This window comes from Melospiza melodia, chromosome Z, assembly GCF_035770615.1.
Source record: "Melospiza melodia melodia isolate bMelMel2 chromosome Z, bMelMel2.pri, whole genome shotgun sequence".
Classification (NCBI taxonomy): domain Eukaryota; kingdom Metazoa; phylum Chordata; class Aves; order Passeriformes; family Passerellidae; genus Melospiza; species Melospiza melodia.
The window spans coordinates 29,258,046-29,274,183 of NC_086226.1; the positions used below are offsets into that span (position 1 = coordinate 29,258,046).

General features: G+C 37.9%; 1 protein-coding gene across 3 annotated transcripts in view; it reads left to right on the forward strand.

Moving 5' to 3' along the window:
• Positions 1-16,138, forward strand: part of GHR (growth hormone receptor) — a 149,180-nt gene that overhangs the window by 121,815 nt on the left and 11,227 nt on the right. For all 3 annotated transcript variants that reach the window (XM_063181418.1, XM_063181417.1, XM_063181416.1), the window contains 3 exons: positions 13,762-13,891; positions 14,944-15,104; positions 15,939-16,117. In XM_063181418.1, coding sequence (XP_063037488.1) covers positions 13,762-13,891; positions 14,944-15,104; positions 15,939-16,117 — 470 coding nt within the window. The remainder of the gene's footprint in view (positions 1-13,761; positions 13,892-14,943; positions 15,105-15,938; positions 16,118-16,138) is intronic.

A 16,138-nucleotide genomic window follows, 5' to 3' on the forward strand; every position in this document is an offset into this window, starting at 1 on the left:
GTTTATTATTGGATTTATGGCTAATAGAGTCTCTAAAAATTGCCAGTGCAGTATCTAAATAACAACTTTATTACAATGAATTATAGTATCTAAAGAGTTATAATATAAGCAGGTTCAGCTAGAAATATACAGGTTTCTTCGGCCTTGCAGACTTCACAACTTCGTTACAAAGCAACAAAGCACCTATGGAGATGCTCTAGGTTCTTTTCTCCATATTTGGTTGAATCTTACTCACTTTTACTCAGATATCCAAAAGGGAATGTTCAGTCTTTGGCCTGGATGGACCTTGCTGGCATCCTTGGCAGGGAGGAGGCCTCCACCCAGAAGCTGCCTACAACCTTGGGAGGCCAGTTTGCCCAGTTGTCCCAGTCTCCCGCAGCATTCCCTACACTTTTACTGGCTGATGTCCTCCAAAGTAAATGCAAACATGTCAGCTCTCCCATCTCTGAAATGCATTGATTGTGCAATCATACAGGCAGTTCTTCCTGCAATACCCACATGATGTTTCTTTGTTAGGAAGAACCACATTGAGCATCAGGGAAAAGCAAAAAAGGGTGGGAGGGACAAGGAGGATGGGCCTGGGGGGAAGGGAGATGTGATGTGTGCATGCAAAATCCCAGCTATCTTCAGTTGCTGTCATACTGACCAAAGTCAAGGTAGTGAGGTTCCTGGGAGTCTGACATAATGGCAAAACTCTGTCAAATGGTTGTATCGAAACACCTTGTTGTTCCTGTGAGTGTGAAGAAGGGCTTTTGAGCTGTGGATTGTGACTTCACTGTTAATTTTGTGTTTTCATTGCCCAAGAGGAGCAGTATGTACTCCAAAATCCTGACTGCATGTGGTGCAGCAGAGGGAACATGGTGGGGAATGTAATCTGTCACGTTTCAATTGTCCTCTCTTCTCAGAGCAGTTGTCATTTTTTTTCTTCTGTAACATCTGCACGCTTTCACCAGGACAAAGTGTACGTAGATCATGTCTGCACGTCTCTTTTTCTCTGAGTCCTGAAGCAGTTAAGTCTCTTGGGTTGCTAGTGAGAAAAGGAACAGAGATACATATTGTAAAATACAGATGGAATTTTCTGTGTCACCAGTGAGGCCTCTGTCTCCATGTCAGGCCCTCTTGTCTATTGTATTACTCTTCTATCTTAGGGAAGAAGGGTGAGCCTAATATTAATACATAGAGGACCATTACTGGATATCATTGTTTGAGGATCTTTCTACTTTTTAAAACAAAGCTGTTATGTATTTCCATTTCCTATTGTTTTGTGAAAGATTAATTTGCTAAAGAGATCTCTGTCATTGCCTGGACACTGTCTGATGTGATCTGTATTTTTCTTACCTTTTCAAAACAAAGAGCTGAGAGCATCTGAAGAAAAAATGATCTTCACATCACCTAAGTTACCATTTTTTCCTATTTTGAAATTAAAACAGTTAGTAGTAGTAGTAGTATACTTATATGTATTTTTATTGTCTTAGGCCTGTCTCCGTCTGTGCTAGGCCTACATGCAGAAGCTAATCATATTATACTGCACACTATACTAATAATATATCTTGTGCAGACACAGCAGAAATTATTTGCACTTTATTTCTGGGGTAACCATCAGAATGTGATGGCTGATGTCATTCAGTATATTTTTTTTTCTTGGTCACTGAAATAAGCAAGGTGACAGAAACCCAGAAGTTCACCATAAACTCAGAACTTTGCAGATTTTGAGGCTGACTTGAGTTTTGAATGTCACCTCTGCAGTTTTCGTATTCAGTCTGGGGACTATCTTTATGTGTGGTACAGTGGTGCAGTGCAAAGTCAGTGGAAACAATCGTATAGCCTCTCTCTAGGTGTAATTATTTTTTCCAAGGTCTAACTGCATCCCCTGTTTTAACATTACTTTTAACCCAGCTATGAAAGGAAGGTGATGAAAGTCGCAGGGGAGCCCCTGCTCAGAGACTTCCAAGTCAGCTTTGAACACCATGGGAAAACCTGTAACACTTGCCTGGCTATACTCAGCTGGATTGCAAGCTGAAGAATTTGTCTGTAGAGATGCAAATAAACTTCCAGGCTTGAAGCGCTGAGCTCAGCTTTCCTGAGTTTAGTCCAGCTGTGACCAGCATTAAACACTAATGAACATCTGCCAAGGAAGGGCTTTTTAATGGAAATAGTGTCGTTCTTTTGGTAGAGTCTTTACTGCAGTGTTTTAGAAAACAAATCCATGTTTTTCACAGTTCGCAAAGTTCAACTGTAATGGCTGATGTAAACCTGTCCAACTGTTCGGGATTGTTCTGGCCTCAAAATCAATGACAGAGAACAAACATGATGGACTTTTATTGACAAGTTTACTTCTTAGATGTGTCAGTAAGGGCAAGTAGGTCTAAAATGTTGCAATATTTTAAACAGACTGTATGCTTACTTTTGCCATTTAATCTTTTTCCTCAGTTTTGAGCTTTTTCAGATCTAACGTTTTGCTGTAACTGCTGCCTTTCTGTGGAGTTTCTTGAATGTCAACTTTCCACAGAAATATTTTGCTCTTTCTTTTTATGTTTTCATTAAAAATTAATTTTGTAGCTACTCAGAGTAGCAAAGATCAAATATTTTGAAAGAAGCAGTGTTTGTTTAAAATTAGGGGGGTTTCGTCAATTACTCAGAGCTTGTGAATGAGCCTAGGCTGGTTCTTCAGGCAGATGCCAATTTGTGCAAGCCCTTCTGACGTTTTGGAAAACCAGAATAAATATACACTTATGGCTGTAATACAGACTAATTAGTGTCACTTATTTCAGTTGAATAGCAACATTTGTGCATTGGCGTTTTGTTCTCAGGCTTCCGTTTAAGCTTCTTTCTATAACATGCATTTAAAAAGCTGCTTCCAGGTAGGTGTCATAGGATTTATTCAATACTTGGGTTCTTGTCTTCTTTCTGCATGCTTTTCCTTTTTTTTCTTCTGTCTTTTTTCATCTACTTTTTGTGTGCTGCTTTTAGCTCAGCATAATAACATGTTTTTTTCTTCACCTGTAGATGGAGTGAATTAATCCCTTAATCTCATGTTCCTCAGTGTGCCAAAAATGTAGTTTTGGTCAATTTATATAATTACAGCTTGCCATTTTTGATGAAGAGATGGTGTGATTATAACATTATTGTTTATACCTGTCTGAATAGCAAATCTACCCCTTACTGTGCAGGGGTAGATGGAATCATCACAGTTCTGAGACTATATCAGGAAAATCTGGCTGAATGCACAAAAGTGGTCTGTGACTTGTTTTAAAACCAATTTGCTCTTACTAAGGCGCTGGAGCAAAATCACAACTTCTGGCTCTAATGGTGCGTTTGTTGACATTTACAAAGTAGGAGAGGATACTGTAAGAAAACTCGAGAGAGCGTGGAAAGGTGGGTGGGAAGGGAGGTGGCGCATGTTTACTGTAGGAGACAAGTTCTGCAGTACTTGCCTTCACAGTTTCCAAAATTACAGGGTCTCTAGAGCAGGCAAGGTGTATCTCATTGTAGTACCCAGTGTCAATGAATAGCACATACATCAGTGACTAACCACCTGCATCTAGAAAACTGATTGCAAATGGAGCTTTCTAACTGACTGGCACTTAGTGTGTTCTTTAATGTGTGTCTGACACAGTGAAGCAAATTGTTGATGGCAGGATTTTTCTGAGTAACCATTTGGGATTTAGGAACTATTCTTCCTTTGAACCATCTGAGCTCACTTGAAGCAAACCTCTCTGCTGCTCCTTTTTCTTCCCTGCAAAAAGCAGTAGTTTTGGGGAGATGATGTGTGATTGTTTAATGATAAATTGAATGAAGGCAATTGCAAAAGTCTTTATGTATTGTGTGTAAAATGTTCATGACCTCCTGACTTTAACTGCATATTGGAGAGCTCCTAGAGGAGAAGGAAGTGTGTTACTATAAATTATATGTAAGACTGTTTCCTGACTGACCTCTATTTCTTTGATTGTTTTAATGGCTCATTATATCTTCCCTTATTGATAGTGCCTATTAATCTTTTGTTAATCCAAATAAAGCATGAAAAATGTATTCCTTTTGCATGAATTGCACTCAGGGGAATGGATCTCTCCTTGGCATAGTATTGTTAAAAGTCCATGCTTTTATCAGAAATGAAGTCTTCTGAGGCATGCTAAAGACTACAGTAATTCAAGAAACCTAGGTTGGTCTTTAATTAACTTGAATGTTTGGGCTTGGTTTCTTTCCTGTCAGGAAATGTCTGTATTTTCAAATTTAAAAAAACACATCTTCCCTCTAAATACCTCCTGTAGTCATTTGAAAAGACTAGTTTATGAAATGGAAGGTGGAAAACAAGCCAGATGGGAAAGTCTCATTCTTTAATAGCCACCAAACTTGAAGAATATCTCAGTAGCCTTTATTTCAAAGACTTCAAGTATTCTGTCCATGAGTCTTCCCTACGTGAGCTCTGAAGCTCAGGGCTGATAGCACTGGATTCTTAGAAAGACAAAACAGGTGCCAGAGAAAGTCAAGTTCAGCAGAGGATACATAATGTAAATAAATCATTTTTGGCAGTCTGTCAAAAAAAAATCCTCTATAAATCTGTCCACTGTGATTTTTGGATTTTCCATTTTACTACTCTGCAGTAGTAAAATAAGGATTAGTCTGGAGGCTTACTTCTGGCCACCCAGTGCCATAGAGATGATCAGAAGATCTTTTAGGTTCAAAACCAGATGACAGAAATAAAAGCTGAAGGAAAATATGTTTTATTCCCTTAAGCCCAACTCACTTCTTAGTCATGAGTGTCCCCCGTTTGTATGTTCTGTGATGTTTTGTTCCTCCTAATGCTGAATTGCCAGTACTTCTGGGGGTGGGGTGTGTGTTTTTCCACTGTGGACTTAATTCCACCAGTCTAACATCATTAACATGAGCTCTTCTCTTGTTTGGTATTTACATCATCCTGAATTTCAGATAAAGTCAAGATGCATCCAGCTCAGCAACTTTCCCATTTTGGGAAGAGCTTCAGATACTCCCTGTTTGTAATTTACAGCTGTGTCACATACATTTCCTTTCATGTGCAGGAATCCAGCTGGGATCCACAGCACATGTGTCAAGTCATGGCTGTGAGAACTGCTTGGTACTCCAATTTCGTGGTTGGGGTTTTTTCAAATAAAAGTTATTTGCAAATTAGCAGGACTTTTAAATGATCTATCACAATATTGGCTTCATTTCTGACCATTAGGAGATGGAGATTGTTGCTTTATAAATATGATTAAAAGGACAATCATAGTAGGGCTACTAGAACTTTGCTTAAGAGGAGACAGAACTGTTGTCACAGTGATTTTCCTTTTAAAACCTACTAAAAAAAAAACTTTCTTACAAAAGCAAGAGCCCTGCAAAACTGCAAAGACTCATGTACTTGTTAGGTTTGAAGGTAAAAGGAGAAGAAAACAATTATTTTATTCTTCTTGGGTTCAATTTTTAAATTTCACTTTGAAGTTGGAAACCCATAGTTCACGATTTATTGCAATAATAAAGCTCTGAATTATGGAATGAATAAACATTCTGGCCACAGTAATAAAACAGATACTTAAAAAAGCACAAGAGAAATATGGCTCAACAGAATATTCTAAAATACTCAATTAAGTTTTCTTTGGGATCCAAAAGAAAGTGTTATGGCCTAGAGCTGCAAAAAGACTGAAAATACCATGTAAGTCCCTGTGTACTTCACAGTCTGTCTAATGATGAAACTGGGTGGTTGTCGTGATGAAGAATTGTGAAGAATCACTAGACTTGCAGTCTTCAAAAAGTTTTCAATCATCACTGCCACAGGAATCCTTGGACTCCTTTGAGAATTCAGCTTCTGTTGAGTGCCAGTGACTGTGCTTGCCAAGGATATTTTTTGTAGTAGCACTTCTCAGGTAATGGCTCAGTAAAATGCTATGGAATTTCATTCCAGGTGAAGGTAACAAATGACTCTCCTAGTAGCAGCCTCCATATCTTTTTTTATCTCCATAGTTTTTAAATTGCTATATGGTGACTGTAATAGGGAACTTCCCTCTAGACTAAGGAACAAATTGTTGCTGCCTCTTTGGAATGCCCTTCAAAGATATTCAGATAATTATTCTCTGGATAGATCTAGAATTTTTGCTTCACTTGAATAAAGGCCAAATTTTACTGCTTCAAATGGAGATGGTTTAAAATCTCTGTAGAGTAAAAGGTAGGATTTTCCTGCCATGTAGAAAGAGATACTGCAAATATACCAGACAGCCATTGTTTTGAAGAATGGTTAAAATCCGCAGAAGTCAGAAATAACTTGAAAGTTTAACAGTGGAAAGTACAAGAATTTAGAGATTAACTCTGATCTCCCAAAAGCAGTGTGAATTAAAAGGACTGAATATCAAGAACAAGGCCAGATTGGGGGCCATATTTCTGTGAGTTATTTCATTCAAGTGTAACAAGGGTGTGGATAGGAAATAAACAAGAAATATCAGGACACATTTCTGTATAACCAGCACTGTTTTGATGATGTTTAGGACACAGTGTGATTGTCATCTTGCCCATGGATTTTGGCATATAATACCACTGTTAGTGCATGGCTGCATCTTGGTGCCCTGCTTTCATGGAGCACTGATTGTATTAGACCTGATGTCTGACACTTAGATTTGTGAGGAAGACCTCAGTCTTTCTGTTGTGCAGAACTGCATTATTCTGCAGTAGTCCTTAAACAGGTTTGCTGTGTCAGTGTTTGCTTGTCTCTTTTCACACTGCCCTTGCAACCATCTGCTTTCTCCTCCAGTCTGTTGCCTTAGTATCTCTCTTGAGTGATCCCAGGTACATGCAGTTTCTGCTCTACATTATCAAGGTATGCATGTGCCAGACCCAAAGTTGTTGTCTTCACTGTTTGAACTGAGTAACAGTGACTGCAGGCTTACATCAGCTCATGTGTTTCATTTATAGTTTTTCAATGTTATGCTTGTTCTGCCTTACCTCAAGTCTTTTGCTGCCCTTACTTACCTTCCTGTCATAACCACTTATGCTTTCTTGTGCTTTTCCTTCCAAACATGTGGTTTTCTCATTCTTCTTTTCACCTGTGTCTTTGTTCTCCTTTTTCTTTTTCTCCCTGTTTTGGCTCCATTTGTCTACTCCCACTGCTGTACTTCCCACTACTCTGCTTCCTTTTTTAAAACAGTCCCTGTATTGTTGTCAGGCTGGCACTTGTGCTGTTTGCTTTCCTAACATCACTCCACAGTCATTTGCTGCTGCCAGGTTTTGCAAGGTGTGCCCCGCAGTACCCTGCCCTCCATGGGCTCCATGCCCCAGCCACCTCCACCAGGCTCTGGGGCTCAAGGCTTGGTCCCCTCTTATCCCCTGGTCAGACCAAGACCTGGCTTCCCTTACCCAGTGCCAGTAGCCACTGCAGTGCAGTCAAAGTATCCCATCTGCACAGTTTCTTGTTTATAGGAAGGGAGCTAATGTTAAAACAAGGGAAGTAAGTTGCAACATTTAGGCAGGAGCATTAAGATATGCCCTAGAGTGACTTTTCATTGTTTTGTCATGTTGCAGTTCTTACACCTGACAATCTTACTCCCCATGTCCTCTGAGTACTCTCTTAGAGTTTTGGAAGGTGTTAGGTCCTGGATTGGGAATGCCAAGTTGAACTTTAGCTTCTCTTTCTGAAAAGCTTGTCTTTCTGGTGCTGGTTCTGAGCACCAATCTCAGCAAAGACAACCCCTTATTGCTGCATGGTAGGGAGCAATACATTTGGTTTTAGACAGTGTTAACTTTGAACTGGGCTTCAGAATATAAATTGCTAGTACATATGCAGGAGAAAGAAGGATATTGAAAATTTTTATCAGTTTCAGTTTCAGTTTGCAAACTGAAAAATTTGTTTGCACTGAGAAGGGCATGGAAGACCTTTTGTGGTGTTTGCTAATTGCACATTCTGTTTGACACAGGACCTCATTTGTGCTTCCATATTTCCTCACATAATCTTCCACATAATGCTAGCCAATACTGAACATCTCCAGCAATGGCTGTAACAGATAAAAGCATTGCACTTTTTTTTTTTTTGTACATAATTTCTTGAAAAGGTCATTTCAATTTAAGTTACAACTACGTAAGCAATTAAGAGAGAATTGAAAATGAGTTTGTTACATTAACTGCCTTTCATTTACAATTACCATGACCTTTGGCTTTGCTTCTCTTTATTTGTTGTATATGAAGGCAAGCCAGTAGACAGTGATTACCTGAAACAGAAATCCCTTGATTCCACCACTGCACGTGGGAGGGCATGATTTGGAAAGCACATACCAAGTACCATGGGACATGGCACATGTGCACATCCGCTCTCCTCCCTGTACTTTCCCATGGGCAATGGTACTGAGTAATGCTGTGTGATTGTTTTTTCTCTCAGTCCTGAGCTTTATTTACTTCATTTGTGTGTACTACCCTTACATGTGTGAGCCACATTGATTTCTGTTCTGTGGATGCTTGATAGCATAGAAAGTGTGGGAAACCAGCACAGCTGTTAGACTTCTATGCTATGGAATAAGCTCAGTTTCTCCTGGCTTTTGTGCTTTTAACCACATCAGACTCACTAGACTAAAGATAGAAGAAGTTTTTTTCTGAAAGATCAGCCAGAATAGTTAGCTGCTTTGCAGGGATGCCTACATAATGTATTTTGAGATAGCAGTCACCAAATTAATGTTCAATGCAGAAGTAAACATCCCACTTTCATTCTTCTAAAAAGAACACCTGAATTTATCATGAACTATTAAAATATTTAGCCTTACTTCATGGTCATAGTATTCTCTTACACAACATTTCCATTCTGTTTTCACTGTGATACAGCATTTCAGAGTTACCAAGCTTTGCTTTGTTTCTGTCAAGTATTTTGTACAAAAGGATCTGATTTATTACTGATGTTAAATAAATTTTATTCTTTTCCACAAAAAAATATTACAGAACTTGTTGGTCCTTTATGGGTCCCTTTTACTTAGGGCAAAAACTGGGTCAGATTAGCAAGCAGCCTGATGAAGAGGTGACCTGGTTCTTGTCTCCCTGTACTGCTTCTCCTGCTCTCTGTATAGGATGTCTGACAATTTATTAGTACTAGATTGTACCTATTCAACATATCATCTACTGACACCAAATGTGGTTCATTTTACTGCCTAATTTAAACAAATTAGAATTTCCTGGTAGCACAGAAATCAACTGGTTCTTATTAATTAAATGACCCAACCTTTGATGGGCCTGGTGGATTCAGGAGCAGGAGCTAATTGACAGAGCATTTACTGCCAATGTACAAATTTGAGCTACAGGAAATAGCACTCTAGCTATTTTCATAGCTGTTTTCAGTGTTAACTGTAATGAATTCCCTTCATTGTATTGCCATTTCCAACTTTCTGTATTGCGCTCTAGCAGTGACACATTGTATGTGCTTTGAGAATGGATTATATTAAGAGATGTGCTGTTGCATAAGATTTTAGTTATCAGTGATTTGCATATTGGGGCATGTTATTCTTCTGTGAGTTTAACTTTGCTGTAGGTTTGATTGGTACAGGAAGTTCTGATAATGGATAATTCTACTTGAAGCTTCTAAAATTCACACTAGAAACACCTCATTTTGTTCAGCAAAAGTGCAGCCCCTTTTATCATTTTGTGTTTAGTTAGCTTGATTTTTATCAGTCATATGCTTATTATCATTTCACCTACCAAAGTCCAACACCAATAAGTGAGATATTTCTGTACAATTTGTGTACTCCTCCACTGTTGTCCCTGCAGAAATGCTAGAGGTCTGGTGGCAGTAGGACTTTCTCCAAGATGATGATAAACTGTTTTGCTACACCCTGGTTACATATGTCAGTTCTTTAGTCTTCCACACTTTCAGCTCCTTTTAAAGTTATATTTTATTAGAGGAAGAGCAGGAAGAGGAAGAAAAGGAAAATAAAAAAGTAAATTCAACCTCTAAAAGAATTAGCCTTCTGACACTTTTTTTCCCATGTTTTTTCCTGTTGAAATGGCATATTTGGTCAAGCCATTTTCTTGAGTAAAGCGAGTGGTTTTATTAATGACAGTTTGACTGGAACTTACTGGTTTAGATAGGAAATGAGCAAGTGTGCATCCATGCTTTGTTTTGCTCTTCTTTGTTTTTCTCTTCTAGTCTATTTAAAATCTTGGTTTGACAGCCTTTACTTCTATTGCCCTGCTGTCTTTATGCCTAAATGCATTCAGCTGAGCTATTGCTTACAGTTATCACATTCTGGGACAGTTTGTTCAGATGGAGCTCACAGAGGATGCACAATGCTGATAATTGACTTGTGTGGGAAACAAGGAATTCATGAGCTCTACCCCAGGAATGCCAAGCCTTACACAAGTAAATATGCTAAAGTTTTCTTCAGTCAGTCACAAAATCTGCGGCTGAAAACTTGAGACAGAAACTGGAAATGTTTATCATAAGATAGTATTTCTTTCCAATAGTAATAAAATAAAAATATACGTATTCATATAAACTGGTTAACCAGGAGTACTGAATCCCAAACAAAAATACTCCCTGTTCTAAAATTCTTGGGACTGTTGGTGGAACATCTATGAGATAAAGAATTAATGTTCCTGTCATGATGAAGTGAAAATGAGAGACTTGGGGATACATTCTTCTGAAGTTAGGATGTAAGAGATCAAGTCTTAATCTGTATTCTGCATTTCTAATCCTCTCCATTGTAAATGATGCCATTCTGGTTGTGCTATGATCTGTTTTCCTAAAAGAGTTTGTACATCTGAAAGTGTGCATAAAGCTGGTAAATTGCAGATAATTGATTAGTAAGACATGGTAGAGCCTATATCTAAGATTCTGCTGGACCTCTCAAGATCTAAGTGAAGTTTGATTCAATTCAGTTCATTTCATTATGTGAAAAAATGACAGTGTGACTTTATTTACTCCTACTGATGAGAACATAGTCTGCATGATCTGTAAATATTATATGTTCTAGCTATAAATACAGATATAAATACATCAACAGAAATACTCTAATTTAGTAGTTTTCCAATATATCATTTTCTCAAATTCTTAATGTGTTGCACTAAAAATAACTATATTTGCATGTAGCTGAGGATAGAAACAGGAAAAGCCATAGCATGTACTTCCTTGCACACTATGTGTTTATAGAAGAAGGGAGAGACATGTGTCTTCTTGATTATAGGTATTATGCAATTTTATTCATGTCTTTGAAGTAAAAGCAGAAAATATAATTCATTTTTTTTTCTTCTGTTTTTAAACATTTTTTCATTTGTTTTGTTTTTATATAGTAATTTGATTTTCAATTAAATAAGAAAATTCAAATTTGAAAGCTGGGACACTCGCACTTGTAAAAGTTATAAATACAATACTGTTTTTGAATCTTTTATCCTATTTTGTTTTGGATTTATGTTGCAACGATTTGCAGTTTCGTGATCATGTGCTGTTTCTAACAAAGACATCTACTGCATGGAAATTGTTTGACAAATGATGTGAAACTATGTAAAAGCTCAAATCAACATCAATCCCAGAAGCATTTTGAAGTTTTGCCAAAGCTGTCAAACACTAAATATCACACTAAAAATAATTAGACTCAATAGTAAAAATGTTCTGTTTCAATATTTTCTGGAAAAAGAACAGTGCAATTTGTTTCCCTTTGCACCAACAGTTCATTTCGATATTTGTTTCAGTTTTAAACTGAAACTTATTTAAAGTTGAGTGAAACAGAACATGCTGGCTAAGAAAAAAACCAGTTTTTTAAATCTTTCCAATCAAACTTCACTTATTTTAGGGTGGCAAGATGAATTCTCAATGCTTTGGGGAGGCAGGAGAGGGAAGGGGAGAGCAGAGAGATTTAATCTAACCAGCTTGTGAAATCTATTTACAGACATGTTCTCAGGCCTTGTTCATTGTCCAAAGTGTAAAATCAGACAATTTTATGGGATGAGCAAAACATAAATTCATAATACTCATGTACCAGCTTAGTGCCTGATATGGATACTTGGCAGTTTTTAATATAAAGTACACAATTTAAACCATTGAGCCTGAGAAAAACAGATTGCTCAGGCATGGAGTGGCTGCGTCTGTCTGAGCCATAAATAAAGGAGTCAGCATTCATGAAGGCCACAATATCCTCTAGTGTAGCAGGAAGTCCCTAGTGCTTGTGGATAACTGCATCTGACTTTGAAGGTAAATGTCTTGTATCAAGTATTATCCCAGAATCACAGAATGGTTTGGGCTGGAAGGCACCTGTAAGATCCTCTAGTCCAACCCACCTGCAATCAAACAGGCTGTCTTCAACTAGACCAGGATGCTCAGACTCCTGTCCAACCTAGTCTTGGATGTTTCCTGGATGGGACACCCACTATTTCTCTGGGCAATATGTTCCAATGTTTTGCTACCCTGACATTAACATATTTCTTCCTTATTATTTTGTCTGAAATTCTGATATTCACAGCTGTGATATATATTTCCAGCGGCCAAAACCTTCGTAAAGAACTTTGCATGCAGGGTCAAGGAGCACCATGTTATTCCCTTTTCAGGGATCATTTCACCACTCATAAATACCTGACTAACATCTACATCTTAAATGCATTTTGGAGAAATTTTCTTAAATAAACAATCGTATTCCCAGATAGTCTGTGAAGAGAGGAAGACAATTCCATGTACTTTCTCTGAAAGCTTTTCAGGCCAAATAGGGAACACTGACAATTAAAACCTTCAAACTCAGGGAAAAGTTAAGGCTTGGCTTTGGAAGCAGTGAACCATACCTGCAACTTTTGCATTTATACTTCTCACAAGAGTTGATGTGGCTGACTTACTGCAGCAGTCATTTTATGAGCTTTCCTTGTTTCAGTTTTGACAAAGAATAGAAATTGTGGATATAGAAGTGGGCATGTGGCAGAACATGCCCATGCTTAGCTCAGGTAGCTCAGCTCAAGGTAGCTTCTGTCATGAGCAGGTGTCATGAAATGCATCAGCTGGGTATGTGCTAAGCTGTGGTGAGTCTGATGGAAGCTCTGCAGTACCACACCTTCTTCAAAGCAAATGAAGTGATAGTTCAGGTGTATCTGTACTGAACTAACCAAACTGGGGACAGCCAGCTACTCCAAAGGCAATGTGCCCACTGTGCTCAGTCTTGGTGTGACCTCCCTGTGTGCAGTATTGGGCGCTGCAGTTTAAGAAGATTTGAATGTCCTTGATTGCATCCTGAGGAGGGAAACAAAGCTGATAAGAGGGCTAGTGACAGGACATGTGGGAATGTTTCAAAACTGCACCCGAGGGCTTGGGACTGGACATTAGGACAAACTTCTTTAAGTGGTCAAACTCTGGAACAGGCGTCCTAGAGAAGTGGTTGACACCCCAAGTCTGCCAGTGTTTAAGAGGCATTTGGACAGTGCCCTTAATAACAGGCTTTAACCTTAGGTTAGCCCTAAAGTGGTCAGGCAGTTGGATTGGATGATTGTTTTAGGTCCCTTCCATCTGAAACAGACTTTTCTGTTCAGTTACAGCTGTAGGGCTGGCAAATCCCTTTGCCTAGTGTCAAGCTGTGATTATATTCACTTCTACATAGCACAAAAGAGAGCTTGATGCATCTTTTGAATTTATGGCTTCTATATCCCTCTATATGTATGCATGTAAGAATTTAAATCTTGCCTCATTGTACATAAGGGATTGAAAGAAAAGTTAATTATTCATTAAAGGTGCTGTTTCATTTTAACAGCAGGTTATCTGGAGTTTGGATTTGTTTAATGTGTATCCTTCTATCCCCTGCTTTTTTTTTCTGACAGACCTCTTGCAGTGGCCACAAATCAGCAAATGCAGATCACCTGAAATGGAGACGTTTTCATGTTTTTGGACTGCTGGAAATTTTTATAACCTCACTGTTCCAAGAATACTACAGCTGTTGTACAAGAAGAGGTAATAAAAGCTGAAAAAGGAAAAGAGAAAAGTAATTTTTGGCATGTTTCTTAGGTTGCTACTGTTAATTTTTTGCTGCGATATGAACCATACTCTTTTAAAGGGTATAAACCCATGTTTTAAGTACATTTTTTCCAATGTTAGATTTTATTGGTAGTTATTGAGCAATTTGCAGCAACAAGCATTATTTGACAGATAATTAAGAACACATTCTTACTAAATGTAGGTCCAGGGTGCAGAATCCAAAATGAACACTATATAGCTTGGGTAAGGATTTTTTAATAGGCAACTTCAGTTTATTCTTTATCCATCTCACCTGCAACACTAAGATTCCTTATATGTGTGCACAAATGTGGAGGTTGGATACAGGCCCTTTCAAATTTTTATTAAAGTTTTATGAAGCCCCCATTGATCAATTGATGTGATAAAATCTGAATGTACTGGTCCAGGGGAAAAGGCTGCTATGATACTGGGATAATGTTCCATTGAGTCCTGTTCAATTATGATTCAGCTCCACTTTAAGCTTTTTTAAATTTCAGGTTGCTACAATGATTAGCCTGAAAAATGAACATAGGCATTACCAGTAATGGCTATTAAGGAAATAGGCCTTTTGTTCACAGGAATAGGAGGACGTGCATTTCTGTTCCCTCTAATGAACAGGGTTTTGATTTTTTTGATCTACAGATGATGGTAATGATACATTTGCCTAGCAGACTTAAGCCTAATAGCAAGGTTGGCTTTCTTAGTTACTCTGAGACATCTCAGAAATCATAGGAATATAGAATAACAGAATCATAAAATTCTTTGGGTTAGAAGGCACCCTAAAGTTTAGCTATTTTCCAGGCCACTAAGTACCTGAGTACCTAAACTCAGTTACACAGGTTTCTTCAACAGTGGTTTCATTGTAAATCACCATCAGTACTGACATGTTTTTATCCCTTTCATAAATTTTACAACTTATCAGTACTGTGTCTAGTAACATCTGTCATTTGTACTTTGTAAGGTCTGTAAATCTCTCTCTCATGAATATTGCATTTTTGTTTTCATTCTAGTAATGAGGAAGACTGGAAAGAATGCCCTGATTATATGACTTCAGGACAAAATAGCTGTTACTTCAATGCATCCTACACCTCTGTGTGGACACCGTATTGTGTTCAACTTGCCAGTAAAAGTGAAGTATATGATAAAAAATGTTTCAGTGTTGATGAAATAGGTATGCTTCCATTATGTATCTTACCTCTATAAGTTTTTGTATTACTTAGGCTGTATTTAAATATTGTCTCTCAGAAAAGTTAGTACCTAAAATATATGATACATGGGAAGGGATTTGATTTTGCAACACTGTAATGTGATCCACACCAGAAAATACTGCCTAGATTGGAAGAAAGCTTAAAGGATAAAATCAAATATGTGATTTCTTTTTCTAAATACCAGTGGTCTCTCAATGTGTGCATGCTCAAATGAGCTTGTCTTTGCTTTCACTTTGAGTCCTTTCTAATGCATACTACATCTCCTTGTAGAGCAAAGTTGGCATTAAAACCTTGATCCTGCAAAACTCTGGAAGCCAAACACTATTTTTTCCCTGAATCAACTGTAATCTAAAGGATCAGGATGTCTAGTATTTCTAAGCTAGGATTTATATTTATGGCAATATGAATCTTGACTGCCTGGGACTTTACAGATGTTATTGCTTGTTCAGAGTGGTAGTGTACCACTCTGAACAAGCACTTTGCATATCCAGATAATTTATTCCTACAGCTAACTAGAATACCCAATGCTGTCTTTTATTCAGCTGAGCATTCATTCTTAATCTTCTTTATTAGTTGGTTGGGTGAGATTTGTGCAGAACATATCTACTACCAATTGGCAGAGTGCCTTCTTGTTATCAAACTTGCAATAGCTTTGACATTGCAATATATTTTATTTTAATCAGAAAATACATGGTTAATATACTTTTAAAGTCCTGAAATAATTTATCATTATGTAGTAAGAATGGTCATTTCACATTGAAAACTGGCTGTTTTATTCCAAATACTCTTTTAAACAGTACTACCTGATCCCCCTGTCAACCTTAACTGGACTCTGTTAAATACTAGTCAAACTGGGATCCATGGGGATATCCAGGTAAGATGGGATCCACCACCAACAGCAGATGTTCGGAAGGGATGGATTACTCTGGAATATGAATTGCAGTACAAAGAAGTTAATGAGACAAAATGGAAGGAGGTATGAAACAAATATTTATTA